Source organism: Palaemon carinicauda, chromosome 2, assembly GCF_036898095.1.
Source record: "Palaemon carinicauda isolate YSFRI2023 chromosome 2, ASM3689809v2, whole genome shotgun sequence".
Classification (NCBI taxonomy): Eukaryota; Metazoa; Arthropoda; class Malacostraca; order Decapoda; family Palaemonidae; genus Palaemon; species Palaemon carinicauda.
This window is the reverse complement of record NC_090726.1, coordinates 149,750,900-149,770,425: the sequence shown is the minus strand read 5'-3', so window position 1 is coordinate 149,770,425 and position 19,526 is coordinate 149,750,900. Positions and strand designations below refer to the sequence as shown.

The 19,526-nt window shown below is 40.8% G+C and overlaps 1 protein-coding gene across 2 annotated transcripts in view; it reads left to right on the top strand.

Moving 5' to 3' along the window:
* The window catches only part of ppl (pumpless), an 82,415-nt gene that overhangs the window by 50,873 nt on the left and 12,016 nt on the right, over positions 1 to 19,526 (top strand). For both annotated transcript variants that reach the window (XM_068359136.1, XM_068359146.1), the window contains exon 3: positions 4,668 to 4,731. In XM_068359136.1, the coding sequence (XP_068215237.1) occupies positions 4,668 to 4,731 (64 nt within the window). The remainder of the gene's footprint in view (positions 1 to 4,667; positions 4,732 to 19,526) is intronic.

Sequence of the window (19,526 nt, the reverse complement as noted above, 5' to 3'; positions counted from 1 at the left end):
CCAGGATGACTTACCTGGGGATGGTGTTAGATTTCCGGCTGGTGAGAGCCTTCCCGTCCCAGGAGAGACTAGACAACCTGGACCAGGTGATCCGCCCGTTCCTGGCCGGTGCCCCAAGGAAGGCCAAGGATTGGCAGAGATTAGTAGGTCACCTGGTCTCGTTGGAGAAGTTGGTTCCGCAGGGCGGGCTCAAACTCAGACCGGTTGAGTGGCACCTGAAGGATCTCTGGTCAATGAGAAGCTCCCCACAGAAGATAATGCCGGTGTCACTTCCCTCCAAAGAAGCTCTCCTCTGGTGGTCTGACATGAGGAATACATTGAAAGGGATTCCGTACAGCTCCCCTCCCTCGGAGATGCTGCTCTTCACGGATGCATCGAAGGAAGGGTGGGGAGCGCATCTCCTCAAGGAAACAGCAGAGGGGAAATGGTCAGTGGAGGAAAAGGCCCGGCACATCAATCTTCTGGAGCTCGTGGCATTCCACCTCATTCAGGGGAACTCGGTAGCCCTCATGTGTGACAACACCACGGTAGAAGCGTACATCAAGAAACAAGGAGGGCTAAGATCAAGGGATTTGTGCGATATCACAGCTCGAGTCCTAGGAGGGGCCGAAAGGAACGACATTCTCCTATCGGCCAGATTCATCCCCGGAAAGAGGAACGTTCTGGCGGACGGGCTAAGCAGGAAAGGCTAAATAGGGGCACAGGATGTCCTCCGTCGTTGGGGCTCCCCAGTGATAGACTTGTTCGCCACAAGACTAAACGCAAAGCTCCCTGTGTTCTGCTCCCCGATACCGGATCCGAGAGCAGCCTTCGAAGACGCCTTCCAGCACCCTTGGGACAACCTTGGCGTATACTGTACGCCTTTCCCTCCTTCGGGATGATCAGACAGGTGCTCAATAGGTTAAGGCAGTCAAAGTCCACAGAGATGACTTTGGTAGCACCCTGGTGGCCGGAAAGGGAGTGGTTTGTGGATCTGCAGGACCTAGCCATTCTCCCGCCGTGGCCCTTACCAGTAAGAGGAGACCTGCTAAGTCGACCACACTTCCAAAAGGTGCACGAAAACCCTCAGGGGCTGAGGCTTCACGCGTGGAGGTTATCAAGCGGTTGCTAAGGAAGGAAGGGTTCTCAGACAAAACAGCGGATAGGATGTCGGGGTACCTGTGGAGATATTCTTGTGTTGTGTACCAAGCTAAATGGGCAACCTTTGTCAAATGGTGTGCCACTCAGAACCTTAGGCCCTTGGACGTTTCGGTTCACAACATCGCAGACTTCCTGGTACACTTGAGGGATGATCTAGGGGTCTCCATCCCAGCCATCAAAGGGGTTCGAGCAGCGTTAGGACAGGTGTTCCAGCTTAAGGGCATCAATCTAGGGACCTCGCGTCACATCTCGATGCTCATCAGGAGTTTTGAGCAAACTTGTGATCCCCTCACCTCGAGGGTTCCCCTGTGGGACGTGGCCAAAGTCCTCAAGGTCCTTTCATGGCCTCCCTATGAACCTCTAAAGGATGCTTTAGACAAAGATCTCACCCTCAAAGCCATCTTCCTACTAGCCCTGGCATCAGCGAAACGAGTGAGCGAGCTCCACGGCCTGTCTTTCGAGGTATCCCACTTGAAAGGGTGGAAGGACATGACTTTTAAGTTCTTGCCAGAGTTCGTAGCAAAGACCCAGAACCCAGAAATTGCGGACCCGAGGTTCGAAAAGTTCTCAATTCCGGCTATTTCGCGCTCGGACAACCCTAGTGACCTGCTCTTGTGTCCCGTAAGGACCATCAGGAAGTACCTTAGTAGGACGGCCAAACTCAAACCGGTGGTGAAGAGTTTGTTTGTGTCCACAGACTTGGTCAAGAAGGCAGTTTCCAAAAACTCCATATCCTTCTGGCTGAGACAGGTTATAAAGAGGGCCTATGAGAGTGAGGGCTCCACGGTGCCTGGTACCCCAAGACCTCATGATATTATAGGTCTTAGCACGTCCTTAGCGTTTGGCACCAACATGGCGGTAGGCCAAATCTTACGGGCGGGCACTTGGGCTAGGCAGTCCACCTTTACAGCCCACTACCTCAAGGACTATATGAGGAAGTCCTTGGATGCCTTCTCCAGTGGGCCAGTCATTGCGGCCATGCAACAAGTTTAGTAGTTTGGGCCCCGGGTTAGCCGTGGGAAGTAATCGTAAGTGACACAAGTTCCTCCTTACTTCCTTGCTAATCTCTATCCTTTTCCCGAGACCTCACCCTTTTTTCCCCATCCCTACATGAGAGATGGGACATTAGAACACATCAAGTATGGATTTTGAATAAAAGGCGAGTTGTATATAAGGTAGACTTTTGCGTGCTTTCCCCTACTCTCCTGCCTCTCCCTGGGAGTCCCAGAACTAGCCCCCTATCTAGTTCAAGGGCCCCAGCGAGTCTCGAACATTTCAATCTGTAAGCTACTCCCTCCTCCTAAAGTATGTCTCCTAAGAAAGTAGTTCGAGGTAAGTACTCTGTGTTGGAACAAATCACAAATTTTAAGTAATTTGTATTTTTCCTAACAGTACTTACCTCGAAGTACTTTCGGGTAATGGCCCTCCCATCCTGCCCCGAGTATCTTCTGGAGTTCAAGGAGGACTTAAAACATAAGCTTACTGGATATCAAGCATGGCCACGCGCGTGACCTGGGGCGCACCTGGGCGAGTATCCTTACACCCTGGAACGCCCTTGAGAGGCAGCGGGAAGGGGGGGGCAACTGCGCAAAATTCTTGGTCGGTGATTGAGAGATCCCAGACTCTCCTAAGAAAGTAGTTTGAGGTAAGTACTGTTAGGAAAAATACAAATTAAGTAGTTTGAGGTAAGTACTGTTAGGAAAAATACAAATTACTTAAAATTTGTGATTTTTATTATAAAATTAATTCTTAAATATACTTACCTGGTAGTTACATATATAAAAGGGCCCTCCCTCCTCTCTGAAAACAGGGGCATGGAATTTCTGAGGAATGTTGGGAATGGTTCTAGTAACCTATGAGAGATGGCGCTCATGTATGACCACCTACTGTCATCTGTCATGGCGGCGATTGCCGGGAAATTTGAATTTCTGCCGTGCGTGCGACCAAACGCGGGATTTAAGCTATATATATGTAACTACCAGGTAAGTATATTTAAAGATTAATTTTATAATAAAAATACCATTTTCCTAACAATACAAACCTTGAGGTCTACTGTATACATATAGATTTGTCTGGCCATCACCTATCCCTGCAATCAGTAGTGACAATATAGCATAGATGTGTGTGAGTGGGGTAGCCAGTACTACCACCACTACCCCTCCCCGATGAATATCGGTGGTTAGTTACACCTCGCTATAAGTCTTAAGGCCTGTTTCCAGCTTTGCCGAAAGCACATTCCCTATAAAGAGCTCAAGGTTTGTAATATTAGGAAAAATACAAATTACTTCCAAATTTGTTAAATTTCATCTCACCATTAATACTCCTATAGACAGTTTATCTAACTTAGACACCCCAAGTTTACAATCAATTTCAACTACTGTACTGCGTATATTTCTGAATCTGCTGGATCTCTCCAAGTGTGCTTGCTCTGTTACTGGAGTTTAGGACCCAGAGTGACATGGATGGATCATAGGACCTAATTTAATTTGTCATCGTATTCCAAAACAATGACAAACTGCAATAGAAATCTTATAGAAAATGCTCTTTGCCCATAATTAGCATCTTTAATTCTATACCTTCAGCCCAGATCTGTAATGTAAACTGTGAAGGTATCCAGGACTTGCTATACAGTATATGGTTTTACACAACTCTATCCCATTAGACAATCCATGTAGAGGTTTCTACTTCCTTTATTCCTGTCCAAAGTTTTAGCTTATACTTTATAGTGCAATTGCAGGGTTTTTCCTCATTTGGGCATGGGTGCTGAATGGCCTCCCAGGCTTTATGGCCCAAACACATAACTAAATTTCAATTCAGTTGATGATTTTCCAGTCATTATATAGGCTCGGTGCTTTCTGACACAACAAAGCAGGGTCACTTTTCAAAGTAGCACATTTTCTGTTCACATCTCACCACAAATTAAAAAAGAAAAAAAAAAATGTTATCATGGACAATACTTGATTTATTGAAGTGGCAGAAAAATTAGCATTATGAAATTTTCTTTAGCATTATTTTTTTTCTCTGGAATAACTTCTTTCCCCGGGGTAATTTTTCATTCTCTTTCTTGCTTTATTAGATCGATAACTTTTATGCGTTGACTTGGGGAAGGGAATTAATAGACTTTCTTAGGGTTGGAAAAATGGCCAATATCACTACTCTTGTGTTTTGGATCCATTTTAATCAATCATTTTGACCAAGGTTGTTTCTGTGCTAAAAATTTTAAATGAAACATTGTAAATATTGTGATCTTTTTATTTCAATATTTATAAGAGCAGGTCACTGAAAGTAGATTATGATGAACCGCTTTAAATTACCAATACAGTACTTGTATTCATAAACTGATATGCTTCTGCACACATCTAGTAATAAGAGCACACGTGAAGCTCTCTCTTATAATGGAAATTGCTAATTGAGACTTCTCACATCCCAGTGTCTGCTTTTAATTCTTTTGTGCTGAGATTTGTTATTTTAAGGGGTTGTTTACTGTGATAACTTTTCAGATCTAAATATTTGTTACTCTGTTATAGGAATCCCTTGGAGACATAGTGTATGCACAGCTACCTGAAGTTGGTGGAGAATTTGAACAGATGGGTAAGTTTGACAAAGTAGAATTATTTCAATTTAGGAATAAATTAATTTCTATAAAGCATTCATTTCAAAACAAGTTACATTTAGCATGTATGAAATTGGGATTTGTTTGTTTGAGTGTAATATTTTATTATCCAGTCAGTAGCTTACATTTTATGTGAATGTTTAATGTAAAATAGTTATAGTATATAAATGTCTGCTCTCTTGAGCCATTTCTTGATACCTGAGGCTCACTAAAAGATTTGTTTTATATCGGTGTTTATAATTGAAACCGGGTAAGACCAATACTGTTTATTTTGAGATAAAAGGAACCATTGGAAAGTTAAAGGCAGGAAGCATTCCAGCTGGAGCTGAAGAAACTGCCAAAAATGTTTGACTGCCTACACTGTGCCAGGCTCGGGAAATTTGAATCAGAACCCTTGTACAGTACAAGGTATGAGAGCAGTAAAATCTACCCCCAAAAAATGCACAGTCTTCAAGTTAGTTCTAAGGGAAAGTACTGTATAATGTAGTTTATCAGTGCTTTAGTGCAGACCATTAACAATAGGCTATTGGTATCATAATTTAAGGACAAATATATTTGGAAAGTCCCAAGCACTTTGGTGCACTTTCTCAAGCCCAGTATAGCAGTTTATTTTATATACTGTATCTCTACCAAAAAAAAATCGGGAGGTGGTAATACAGGTACACCATTGTTAGTTAGGCACCTTTGGTTATAGAAACTTGACAGATTAGTGATTTTCCTGAACTATGAGAGGTATTCTGTAACACATCTCTTTGCTTTCTAATAATTCACATAATTATACAGTACCTCTAACTCATTAATTTTTCATATCCTGCATCTCTTACAAATATGAGAGTATTAAAAACTTACAAACAGTAACCCTCCACCATACGAACGAACTAACAAACTTTTTGATTACTGAATGGGAGACATGTTAATATTTATAACAGTTCATTGTACTGTATTACATTGTACTATCATTCTTTCTTTCTCTTTCTCTTTCTTTCTTACTGTACCTTACATTTCATTCACATTCTATTTATTGCTGTATATATTGTACATGACAAGAAAGTTTATTAATGTAGGATATAAATTTTTGTGGATATACTTTCGGCGGAGCTGGAAGGCAGTCATTCGATTTAAAGTGTGAGGTGGCAAGACTACCTAACCACTAATAGTGGGTAGGTAGGCAGTGGCTGAAAGGTTCAATGAACCACGTCATTTTTTGCTTTTGGCTGGAAGAGAGCGTAGGTCTCCGCTGTTTCTTTTCAAGGCATAGCCATTTAGACTATTGCTTTATGCTCATCCTTTTTCTTTTGCAGATGTGACTGTGTTTTTCTCTCTTGATGGTCCATTACAGAGTAATACTGCTGTTTTCAGATCATGTTTGTCTCCGCAAGTTTATCGGTAGGAAAGCTCTTCGCTGACAGCGCTTCTTGGAGGTAACCTCTCCTGTCCACAGAGGGTGACGTCATTCGTCCCAGCAACTTTATTGGAAGAAAACCTCCTCGCTGACAGCTCCTCTTGGGGGTAACCTCTCCCGTCCACGGGTTGGGTTTTTTTCCTGTAGGGTAAGAATTTTTATTCTCTTATTTCCTTTTTTGCGCTTACAGATGACATCGGAGTGCGAAGTCAGCTGCTGCAACTGCGGCTGACGTCTTAGCTGTCTACGAGATCTGCCTGCTGTTTGCCTTTCCGTCGGCCTCGTGCTGACAATGAGTCATCTCGCCATTTGCTGATCTTGTCGTCACTCAGCGATCTGTAATATCTCTCTCTCCCTACAAGCAACATTCCAGCCCTTGTATACAACCTCCGCCTGTTGAGGATTCTGAGACTATGGACGATCGTCAACCCATGGCCTGCTCCCCAATCACCAGAACGACTGATTATTTTCTCTTCCTTAATGATAGCAGGGGTGAGACTAATTACCTCATCTTCCTGGTCGGTCAGGATTTCGTTCGCGACAATCCAGTGACGAGATCAGAATTTGTTCTGTTCAACGATAGCAGGGGCAAGACTCATCGCCTCGTCTTTCTGGTCGGTCAGGATGTCGTTCGCGACAATCTGATGTTGTTCCGACACCCATCAGACCGTCAATCTTGACGATCAGATGATCGCCATATGTTTACTCACGATCTCGACGCTCTTTTTCTGGAAGACGTTCACGATTACGAGATCGAAGGTTATCATGATCCCAATGCTCTTCTTGAAGACTATCACATTCACGAGTTAAATGCTCTCAATTACGAGATTGTAACTCATTCACAACCTCAGTGCTTTTTTTGAAGACGAACACTTGTTCGGTCTACCCTTTGGGGTATTCCTCGGGCAAGATTTCCGTCCTTTGTTCAGGAACTCCTTTGGTGAAAAATCCAGAAAAAGCCTTGGCTTCGTTCTCAAGCAATACTTTACGTTAACCTTCAATTTGAGATTGAGCTCGGTGAAGGGAGGCAGAGAGTTCTGCTTGGAGGTTCGCTTCCAGGTGTAAGAACTTCCCTTTCCTAGGGAGAGTCTCTACATAACCCTTGAGGACTCTCCCGATCACGAGCTAGATGCTCACGATTACGAGCGAGATGCTCACAATCGCGAATTACATGCTCACGGTCATGAGCTACACGCTAATGATTACGAGTTACGTGGTCATGGTCATGAGCGAGATGCTCAATGATCACTATCATGAGGTACACTCATGATCACGAACAAGACGCTCACGATCATGAGGTACACTCATGATCACGAACAAGACGCTCACGATCATGAGTTATAAGCCCCTGTTCCGGGGCTAGACGCTCGTTATCAAGAGGTACACGGTCACAAGCAAGATGCTCACGATCAAGAGCTAGATGCTCACGACCTATAAGCTCACGATCAACTGCTATAAGCTCACGATCACGAGCATGAGCCAGACGATCATGGTCACGAACTAGACATTGATGATCACATGCTAGGCGCTATAATCATAGGCTAGACACTCACGTTCAAATGCTAAACACCAAATACCATGAGCTGACTATTACGAGCTAAACGCTCACAATCATGAGCTAAACACTAACGTCACGAGCTACATGCTGACGATCACGAGCTAAACAAATCACGAGCTAGACGCTCACGATAACGAGCTAGACGCTCACGATAACGAGCTAGACGCTCACGATCAGGAGCCAGATGCTCACAATCACAAACTAAACGCTCACGCTCATGAGCGAGATGGTCACGCTTTCGTGTGTGATGCTCACACTTACGTGCGAGAGGCTCGTGCTCACGCTTTTGTGGGAGACCCTCACGTTCTCGTGCGAGGTGCTCACGCTCACGATGTAGTGGTTTGCTGAGTGTGGCCAGATGTAGCATGCACACTGCCTAATGTCCAAATGCTGACCACACACCAATGTTCACTACACAAAAAGATCAAATGGTTGTATACCCAGAAATCTGGGCAACAGGTAAACAGTCAAGGGAACTGAGTACTGGGCACCTCCCCTACATTCTATACTGGGCAAGGGGACCCAGCTAGAACTGAAGTTGGTTAATATTATTCAGAAGTAAGCTTTCTCACTTGTTACTAGCATGACTGGAATCCAATTTAAATGGTGGCAGCATGCTTTCGAGATAGGATGTTTTTCTAATTTTTTAGGTAATTTAACATTTAGAGGAAAAATGACATTAAAATCATATATAAAAAAATCTAAATTGGGGCCTGAGAAGGGAACATCTACAGGGGAAGGAAACACTTACAATGGTTATTGAAAATCAAAGAGTGTATATTTCAAATTGAAATCAAATAAAGATAATTATAAACAAACTCAGAAAAAATATCATGGTTGGATAAAAACATGATTCCACATAGTTATAATAGCCAACTTAAGTGTAGATACTTGGGCTAAATTCAAATGTAATTTGACAGGTCACTTCGGATAAAAACATGATTCCACATAGTTATAATAGCCAACTTAAGTGTAGATACTTGGGCTAAATTCAAATGTAATTTGACAGGTCACTTCAAATAGGATCAAAGGGATTGTAAAACAATATTACCTATCTCTACATTCTCACTTTAACACCAGAAAGACGTCCGTCCTCTAGATTGCAGTCACACAAGGAAAAAAAAATAAGATTCAGTATAAGTCATTTCTTTAACATCAAGGATGCTATTCACAATTTATGCAGAAAACTAGTCCAACTTGGTGAGTACCAGTTCTTTAAACATCAATAAGAATTGTCTAAATTGTTTCACTGCATCATTGTTGAGAATCTATTCATTGCTGGATCACTATACCAATTTCACAGTGTGTTTATAAGGTAGAGGAATGTTTACGACACTCCAACAATTCTCTGGGATAACATCGTGCGAGGCACTCGCGTTTTCGGGCGAGGCACTCTTGCTCACGAGCGAGAGGCTCACGCTCACGTGCAAGGCGCTCACGCTCTCGTGTGAGGCGCTCACGCTCTCGTGTGAGGCGTTGGAGACGCTCACAATAGAGCGAGGCGCTTGTGATCATGATCACAATCACGACCGAGACTATCCCAATCGCGCCGATCGTCACCATACTGATCACTGATTCTAGTTCAGCGATTGTCAGATCACCGAGCATAATTTCTTCGGTCATTTAACCCCCGATCACTGATCGCTAGCTCGTTAGTTAGAGATTGCCAATGACAATTGCTGATTGTCAACCACTGCAAGATCACTGATCTTCAAGGTCCTGAATCTGATTCCCAAGTACAGTACAGTGGTACCTCTACATACGAATTTAATTCGTTCCACAACCTACTTCGGATGTAGAAAATGTTCGGATGTAGAAACGAATTTTCCCATAAGAATAAATGGTAATTCATTTAATTCGTTCCTCAGCCTAAAAACCCATAATAAATCCTTAATAAATGGCTACACATAATTACACATAACAATAACATAACTGCATAAAATGAAAGAAGCATGTAAAAAAGATAATTATAAAGTAATAATGAATAAAAAATGTGTTTTATTGCCACTTTACCTTAGAGACAGGCCAACGCAGGTGTAGGATTTGCTACGCCAGGAGACGGAGGATCGGCGAGAAGGTAGACATGGTGTTAACATGTTCTTTAAATAAATACTCTCTCTCTCTCTCTCTCTCTCTCTCTCTCCTCTCTCTCTCTCTCTCTCTCGTGTTAGTGTTACAGACGTCTAATATTTTTTTTTCTGAGAGAGAGAGAGAGAGATTAAACAAAAATGTGTTGTGTACATATGATTTTTAACAGCGTTAACGAGTTGAAAGACAGTTAAATGTAACTAAAAAAACAATATCAGCCAATCTGAATTCCTTTATTAACTAAAACAAATATTGATACAAACACACTCGTGTGCGTATGCGCAAACACACACACACGCACGAGGAGACACGATCGGCGAGGAGGTAGAGATGGTGACTGCGATAACATACCGTAACTTACACTACGGAAATTTTAATCTAACTTAGCTTATTTATTTTTTTTAATTTTTATATTTCATATTTTTTACATTTTTTTTCTTTTGATCTTTTTATTTTCATGACTTTCAGTGACGAGTTACGGTATGTTATCGCAGTTACCATCTCTACCTCCACCCCGACCGTCTCTCTTATTGCGTAGCAATTCTTGCACCTGTGTGTGTGTGTTTGTGCATACGCACACGAGTGTGTTTGTATCAATATTTGTTTTAGTTGATAAAGGAATTCAGATTAGCTGTTATTACTTTCTTAGTTTCATTTAATTGTTTTTCAACTCGTTGACGCTGTTAAAAAGCATATGTACTCTAAACACACTTTTGTTTAATCTCTCTCTCTCTCTCTCTCTCTCTCTCTCTCTCTCTCTCTCTCTCTCTCTCTCAGTTTTGTATCTGTGTGCCGGTTAGTGATTACACTTTTGCGATCCTATAAATATCATGATTTAACGCGGATAACAAAAGGCTATCGAGTGCAATATAGCTACAAGTTTTCGTGAATAGTCAGTGATTAGTTTGAGGTCGGAGAAGTGGGATAAAACGTCGGCATAGAATAGTTATCTTGTGAATTACTAAAAATCTAATCAAGATGGCTATGTACAACACGGGCAAGGCTTGGAGAGACATCGCTGGACTCAGCAAAAATAAATTCCATGAGTTGGCGAAACAGGAGCTCGACCGTCTGATAACAGAGGTCACTAGTAACGTCAACCAATGTGACGGAAAAATATTCGCAGACATATTGAAACAATATGATCCAATAAACTGGAGCAAATCTGCGGAAAACATCAGCAAAATAATTGAAGAAATTCCAAAGAAAATCCAAGTGATAAAGAGACTTATAAAGAAAGTCTACATCAATCAACACATTCCATCAAAGAACAATAAGAAGTCCAATATGGTGAATATGCTGATTGATGCAATGGGAAAAAGAATGCCAAAATGGTGTAATACATGTAAGATATGGTATTCCATTAATAATCCTCAACAATTGATTAGAAAATGTGATGCCTGTCATGTCCCAACACATCCCACATGTGCTGAAATACAGCAAAAAATAAAAAATAAAGACACAAAGGTATTCTGCTCAACATGCTTAGTCTGGATAGAAAATATAATTAAGTCGAGACTAAATCTGCAAATAGTTGAAGATAAAGAAGAGGAAGAAGAAGAAACAGAAGAAGAAGAAGAAGAAAAAGAAGAAGAAGAGAACAATGAACAGGATATGTGTAAGGATGCAGAAGAAATCATTGATATAACCTATGATGCCATCCAACAACATACTTATGAAGAAATAAATTACCAGATGGAAACAAATAATAGACCCAAGAGACTCTACCCGGACCTACATAATTTTAGGGAAGAGCAAGAACAAGAAAAAATAGAAAAGAAGGATATAGTCTGCAATATGCTGAAAAGAGGGAATTGCAGATTTGGCGAAAGATGCTACTACAAGCATCCAAAGATATGCCATAATTATGAAATATATGGTAAATGTGCGTATTTAGACGGATATGGAGACGAATGCAGAGATCTCCATCCAAAAATATGCAAAAACCTAAAAGAAGGAAAAGGATGCATTTACAACAAAAAATGTCGATATATGCATCCTGCAACCATGAATGAAAGTAAGAAAACTCAGCAAACTGAAAAGAAAAATGAAAGCAAAAAAGAAACAAAAAAAGAAACAAAAAAGCAGGCCGTGTATATACCGCGCTTTGAACCAAGAGCCCCAAGATATGACGCCTTTCAACCCAAATCGGCACATTTAGAGCCCAACTACAAAGAATGCATCTATAATGCCAGGGGTTGGTGCAGATATGGGGACAGTTGCAGGTATACACACACAAATAAATATGAAGGCGAAAGAGCAAATATAATAGAAAAGTTGGATTTTTTAATGGCAGAATTCCGGGAAATGAAGAAAAGAACATCATATCAGAACAGGAAGGAAGCATGGGAGAATCCATATTATTACCAATATTAAATAATGGGGATGAAACACAAACCATAATAGTAATGAATGCACAGGGTTTAGTCACGAGTAACTCTAAAAGGAAAATAGAGTTCTTAGAAGAACTAACCCAAATTGAAAAAATAGATATATTAAATATAAGTGAAACATGGTATTCCCAAGAGACTGGCAGTGATGACCAGATAAAGGGTTTCCAAACTTATAGATCAGACAGAAAAAATAGGAATCAAGGGGGAACCGCAATATATGGAAGAGACATAAATCAAGGAAAAGTATGTGAAAAATACAGCAACACAGAATGTGAATTGATTGCGGTAGAATTTGAATTTGAAAAACTAATGAATATTGTAGTTTACAGACCCCCAAACACTAAGGAGTTTGACATAATAATAGAAAAAATAGATGATATATGTAGAAACCATAAAGACTGGAATATACTCCTATCCGGAGATTTTAACTTTCCTTTCGTGGATTGGAAAGAACGGATAGAAGAAAGTGGTTGTATGTATACATATAAAAAAGATAGTAATAGTAGCGCAGAAGATAAGAGGCAATTTGAAAAGCTTCAAGATATGCTATTAGAACATAATATGCAACAAATAAACCACATTCCAACAAGAAAGGAAAATGTCCTAGATCTAGTATTTGTGAATGAGGTGAATTATGTTAAAGAAATAATAGTGTATAACACGGGAATTTCAGACCACAATGTCATAGAATTGATAGTTCATTCCAAAGCAAGTGATCACAGAATTAATAAAAGCACAAAACTTTGGGAAGGATATGGAAAATATAACTTTTACAGTAAGAATATAAAATGGTCAGAAATAAATGAAGAACTGAATAAAGAATGGAAAAATGTATTTATAAGTGATAATATACAGGTAAATACGGATATACTGTACAAAATACTGGAGAAAATTGTTGAAAAATATGTACCGAAAAAAAACAATAAACAAAAGACGTGCATACCAAGAGACAGAAGGATCTTATTTCAGAAAATTAAAAAGTGGAAGAAAAATCTTGCAAAAGAAAAAAATGTGTGGAAAATGAGGGAAATAAAATGTAAGATAGAAAATGCAGAACAAAAGATTATACAGTCGAAAGAAAATGAAAAAAGGGACTTAGAAGAAAGGACACTTCAAAATATAAAAAGAAACCCCAAAGTACTTTACTCCTATGCAAAAAAGATGAATAAAAGGAGAATAGAAATAGGCCCTCTAAGAATTGAAGGACGGCTAACGAATGAAAAAAAGGAAATATGCAACATATTAGCAGAAAAATATAAGAGTGAGTTCACGCCAAGAATTGCGAATGAGAATAATGAAACAGAAATGAGAGAAGAAAATGTTGAATATCTAACGGATATAGATATTAATGAAGCAGATATTGTCACGGCTATAAACGAAATTAAAAATGGATCGGCAGCCGGACCAGATGGAGTTCCAGCGATTTTGTTAAAAAAAACTGCAAACACTATCGCGAAGCCACTTGCAATACTGCTAAGACAGAGTATAGATATGAGCGAGATATATGTTAAACATAAATTAGCTTATATAACCCCTATCTTCAAAAGTGGATCAAGACTAGAGGCAAGCAATTATAGACCTGTTAGTCTAACATCACATATTATGAAAGTGTATGAGAGGGTAATAAAAAAGAAAATAATGAACCATTTGGTCAAAAATAATTTGTTTAATATGGGTCAACACGGTTTCGTACCTGGAAAAAGTACACAGACCCAACTGATAGCTCACTATGAAAACATATACAATAATATGATAAATGAAAAAGACACAGATGTGATCTATCTAGATTTTGCAAAAGCCTTTGACAAGGTAGACCATAACATATTGGAGAAAAAAATGAGAAAGCATAATATTGTGGGAAAGATAGGAAAATGGGGTAAAAGAATTCCTGCAAAACAGAAAACAGATAGTGGTTGCAAATGACGAGAAATCAGATGAAGCCCAGGTAATATCTGGTGTGCCCCAAGGTACGGTATTAGCTGCACTGCTATTTGTTATTATGATCTCAGACATAGACTGTGATGTTGAAAACTCCGTAGTGAGAAGTTTCGCCGATGACACAAGAATAAGTAGAGAAATTACTTGTGATGAAGATAGGAACTCACTACAAAGAGATCTAAACAAAATATATGAATGGGCGGAGATAAATAGGATGGTATTTAACTCCGATAAATTCGAATCAATAAATTATGGAAACAGAGAAGGAATGGTGTATGCATACAAGGGACCTAATAATGAGACAATCACAAACAAGGAAGCAATTAAAGACCTTGGTGTAATTTTAAATAGGAATATGTTATGCAACGACCAAATAGCAACACTGTTGGCTAAATGTAAAGCAAAAATGGGAATGTTATTCAGACACTTTAAAACAAGAAAAGCTGAACACATGATTATGCTTTACAAAACTTATGTGCGTAGTACACTCGAGTACTGCAATGTGATATGGTACCCACACTACCAAAAGGATATTGCGCAAATAGAGAGTGTACAAAGGTCCTATACTGCTAGAATAGAAGAAGTTAAGGACCTTGATTACTGGGAAAGACTGCAATTTTTAAAACTATACAGTCTAGAAAGGAGAAGAGAACGCTACATGATAATACAAGCATGGAAGCAAATAGAAGGAATTGCTGAAAACATCATGGAGCTTAAAGTATCAGAAAGAGCAAGCCGAGGTAGATTAATAGTGCCAAAAAGCATTCCAGGTAAACTGAGAAAGGCGCACAGGACATTAATCCACTACGCACCAGCATCGATAATGCAGCGACTATTTAATGTGCTGCCAGCTCATCTAAGAAACATATCAGGAGGTGAGCGTAGATGCGTTTAAAAATCAGCTCGATAAATACCTAAGATGCATCCCAGACCATCCAAGACTGGAAGATGCAAAATACACCGGAAGATGTATTAGCAACTCTCTGGTGGATATACGAGGTGCCTCACACTGAGGGACCTGGGGGAACCCAAACAAAAAATAAGGCAATAAGGTAAGGCGCTCTCTCTCTCTCTCTCTCTCTCTCTCTCTCTCTCTCTCTCTCTCTCTCTCTCAAAAAAAAATAATAGACGTAGACGTATCTAACACTATAACAGCGAAGAAGAATGAGAGAGAGAGAATTTTATTTAAAGCACATGTTAATGCTATGTTTAGAGAGAAACAGAAAAAGAGAGAAGTCTTATTTAGAAGAGCTTGTTAATGCTATCTTGGTTTTCTTTGCTTCACTTTTTTCTTTCTTTCTGTTCATCACGCTGGCCCTTCTCACAAATGATCGTTGCCAACAATCTCTTTGTCCTTTATCCCTATCAACAAAAGGCGATCTATCTCTTCCAGGGTATTGCTACGATGTCTTGTAATAATGGTGATCCCCTTCGATGGTTATTTGCTTTAATGGCTGCCTTCAGCTTGATGATCCTCGAGATCATAGGCCTATTCCGGCCATATTGTTTAGCCATACAGTATCACTCACATGCACACTGCTCTCATGTTTTTCTATAATTTCTTGCTTCAATTCTAGTGAAAGAATTGCCTTCTTCCTGTACTGATACTTAGCTTCTTAGGCACCATGATTATAGGTAAAATCGAAAAGGAAATGTAAGAAAAGGAAGAAAATAAGCACTGTTAATAACAGACCAAACAGAGGACAACCACACGATACACACAAGAATAGAGAACTGAGCACTCGACGCTCAATGGCGTAATGTTTACTTCGTGTGTCGAAATAAAATTCGGGTGTAGAGTAAAAAATTTGCTCGAATTTTACTTCGGATGTTGGAAAATTCGGATGTAGATACGTTCGGATGTAGAGGTTCCACTGTACCTACTTACAGCTCCGATCGCCAGCTCACATAGCCTCAGCTCAAAGCTTGCTGATAGCCATGCCGATCGCCGACCCCCCTGCTCGCAGGTTACCAGTGCTCCGATTCGTTAGATCTCTTTATTTACCAGATCTTCTATTCGTCAGCTGTCAATCGCCGATTTTCAATGGCTAGACGATCTCCGGTTGCTTATCAGTAGCACTTTTCGCTGTTTTAATGTTCAACAGCTAGTTGTTTGTTTCTCATACGATGGTAGCTTGACGTTCGCTTGCTTGCCGTTTTGCTTGCTTGATGTTCACTGGTCGGAGGCTAGTGATCACAAATAAGCCTGCTCCCCTCTAGGCTTCCAAATCAGCTGCCACTAACATGAGAGGGAGCTGCTCAAGAGAGCACTCTCGCCTTGATGTCATAGATCATCTCTCTTCTTGCTCTTGGGCTTACACTACTTAGACCTTGTGGAGTTGAAGGAGTTTTAACACATTTTATTTCTTGTGCGAACCTAAAACTACTTCCTTCTTCGATGACGGGGATAATACGCTTGTGAAAAGCTCAGTGACCCTGGCTCCCGTGGGTTCTTATTTGTGTATCACAACAGGACCTCTTGGGTTCCCAAAGTTTTCTATCTCCTGCGAGGTCAGAGGGATCCGCATCAAGGTGGCCAGGTTTATGCATTAAATCCGGCACACTCACAGGAATTCATCCCTCATGATCGTACGTGTTTTCACTTACACTTCGTTTATACTACAGAAAGGTTTATGAGTCGGTTGTCACAAAACCCATGTTGCTGCTTCGGTTGTTACCTTCTCACTAGTTATCCCGTTTAGTATAGGGCTGCTCACGAGCCGACTTTGCTTGAATAGGAATTACGCTAGTTAGGTAGTCACCTGCAGCAAATTGGATCTCGGATGTGGTATGGGTGACAGATCCCTTGAATCTGTTCTTCGCCCCTCCATCGGGAGAGACAACCACAGGGGGTTACTGCCATTCTTTCCCTCTTAGAGAATTAAATTCAGTGGTGTCTAAGCAATGGCTATAGCAGTTTACTTGCTACGATTTGGGTCGACCCTAGATGGGTGACTGACGAGAATAAGAGGTTGTCGGGGTTTTGTGTACTCCCAATCTCCATCGGCCCTTAATGGGAACACATTCAACTTCCATTTGCAAAATCCGTTCCGGGGAAACATTTTTTGCCTACACTAAATGCCGATGACTTTCTCTTATAACTAGAGCTCTTCCTTAGGCTGGAGTGGTTATAAAAGAATATCTTCCTTCCTCGTGGGAGAAAACCTCTCATGAGCTCGAAATAATCCTCTCGTGTTTTTTAGCCAAGGAAAGAGAGTCCATATTATTATTATTATTATTTTTATTATTATTATTATTATTATTGTTATTATTATTACTTGCCAAGCTACAACCCTAGTTGGAAAAGCAAGATGCTATAAGCCCAAGGGCTCCAATAGGGAAAAATAGCCCAGTTAGGAAAGGAAATAAATAAATGATGAGAAAGTAACAAAAAATCATTCTAAAAACATTAACAACGTCAAAACAGATATGTCATACATAAACTATAAAAACTCATGTCAGCCTGGTCAACATAAAAACATTTGTTCCAACTTTGAACTTTTGAAGTTTTACCGATTCAACTACCCGATTAGGAAGATCATTCCACAACTTGTTAACAGCTGGAATAAAACTTCTAGAATACTGTGTAGTATTGATCTGAATGGAAAGGATGGTCAGAGTTATGAAAAATCGTATGTAACATGCTTAATGAACTAATTGAACGACGGTGCCGAAGATTAATATCTAGATCAGGAATAAGAAATTTAATAGACCGTAAGTTTCTGTCCAACAAATGAAGATGAGAATCAGCAGCTGAAGACCAGACAGGAGAACAATACTCAAAACAAGGTAGAATGAAAGAATTAAAACACCTCTTCAGAATAGATTGATCACCGAAAATCTTGAAAGACTTTCTCAATAAGCTACTAAAGATACTCTCTTGTATCTTTCATTGTCCTTTAGGAAATGGGAAGCAGTCTCTCTCTTTTTCCTCATGATTGGAACATCCAATCTCGAGGGAACATGCGGTACGTCAGGATACCGCCAAACTTCGGCTGTCAGAAGTCTCCACTTTTAGTCTCTTTTCGTGAGACGAGCTTAACCTTCAAACGTTGTCATGCGAAGGAAGGTTTTGTGATCAATCAGTTAGCCCATAATGTCCTGTACAGGATCGGCTGTTGTCTCAAAGACCTCAGACTACTGACTGATCCTAAAAGTCTCTTAACTCCTGCGAGACATCTCCTTCAGTTTACCTTGATCTGAAAATTGAGAGAGGTTCGACAAGACTGCATCAGACCTCGTTGAATGTGACCTTGTCAGTACTAGCCAGGTCCCAGATCCTTCGGCACTAGGGATCATCCTTCCCTTGGTTCTCTACAAGATCTGAGTAAGAGACAGTCCTGGTAAAAGGACTGCCAGACCAGAATCTCTCCGAGGGAGCCAAACTCATCATTCTTCTTAGATTTGACGCTTCCTATAGAGGCATCAAAGAAGAGGGGGGGGAGAGGCCATATACAGTACCACACGTCCTTTAAATTATGATCAGAGAGCACGAATGATAACCTCTCTTAATCCATTAGTAGGCATCCTCTTCCCTTGGAAACATGCCTGGGGAATGGCAGTGATTTGTCGGTTTCCCGTCCACAGGAAACACTTCCTGCTCCTACGTGGTCTCCCCTTTAAGATATCCTGTCCACTGGTTTGGATTTTATAGAATCCACCTCTTTGGCAGGAGTCTTCCCCCTGTTTTAGAGGTCTTCGTTCGGGAAGCGGAATGAATATCAATGACAGGCGTTGATCTTGTTCTTTCTGTGGTGGAAGGACTGTGGTTACTTGTTGGGTTCCCTTATGTGAGCAATTTCTCGGAGAAAGGAAAAGATGGCTTCTCCCCACTTCTGTGCAAACTCGTAGTCGGACTTGTCTCATTAAGAGAGACGACCAGCGCATGGGTCTAGCTTCGTCGGCAAGACTCGTCTTGCTGAAAAGACAGTTCACATCCAGTGGCACATCTACGATTTCGGAGAACCAATTACGGACTTCCTTTACAACTAGATGCTCTGTGGTGAGGGTCGAGTGAAGTCTCTTCTCTTCTCAAGGGTGCTATTCCAGTTATGCACTCAAAATTGCCATCGAAGGGAATCGCGCTCTTAGGCTTAGGCAACGGAAAACCTTTGCTCGTCTACTGAGCATCTCCTCCAGTTGTTGCTCTTCACAGAGTTTGAACCTATTTACCTGTAGTGGAGTAATACAACCCTCTACATGATAGGTGGCTTCCTTTAGTCCCGGGGTTCCTCCCTCGAAGATTTAGGATGCCTAAAATAGCAGATCTTCTACTGATCTCTTAGACAGGTTTCTCCTTGTGTGGCCCTATGGGCTGCCCTCAACTTCTCTCATTCACAGCGAGAAACCAAGCAACATTCAATTTCATTCTGGACAGCTTAAACCTCAGGTTCA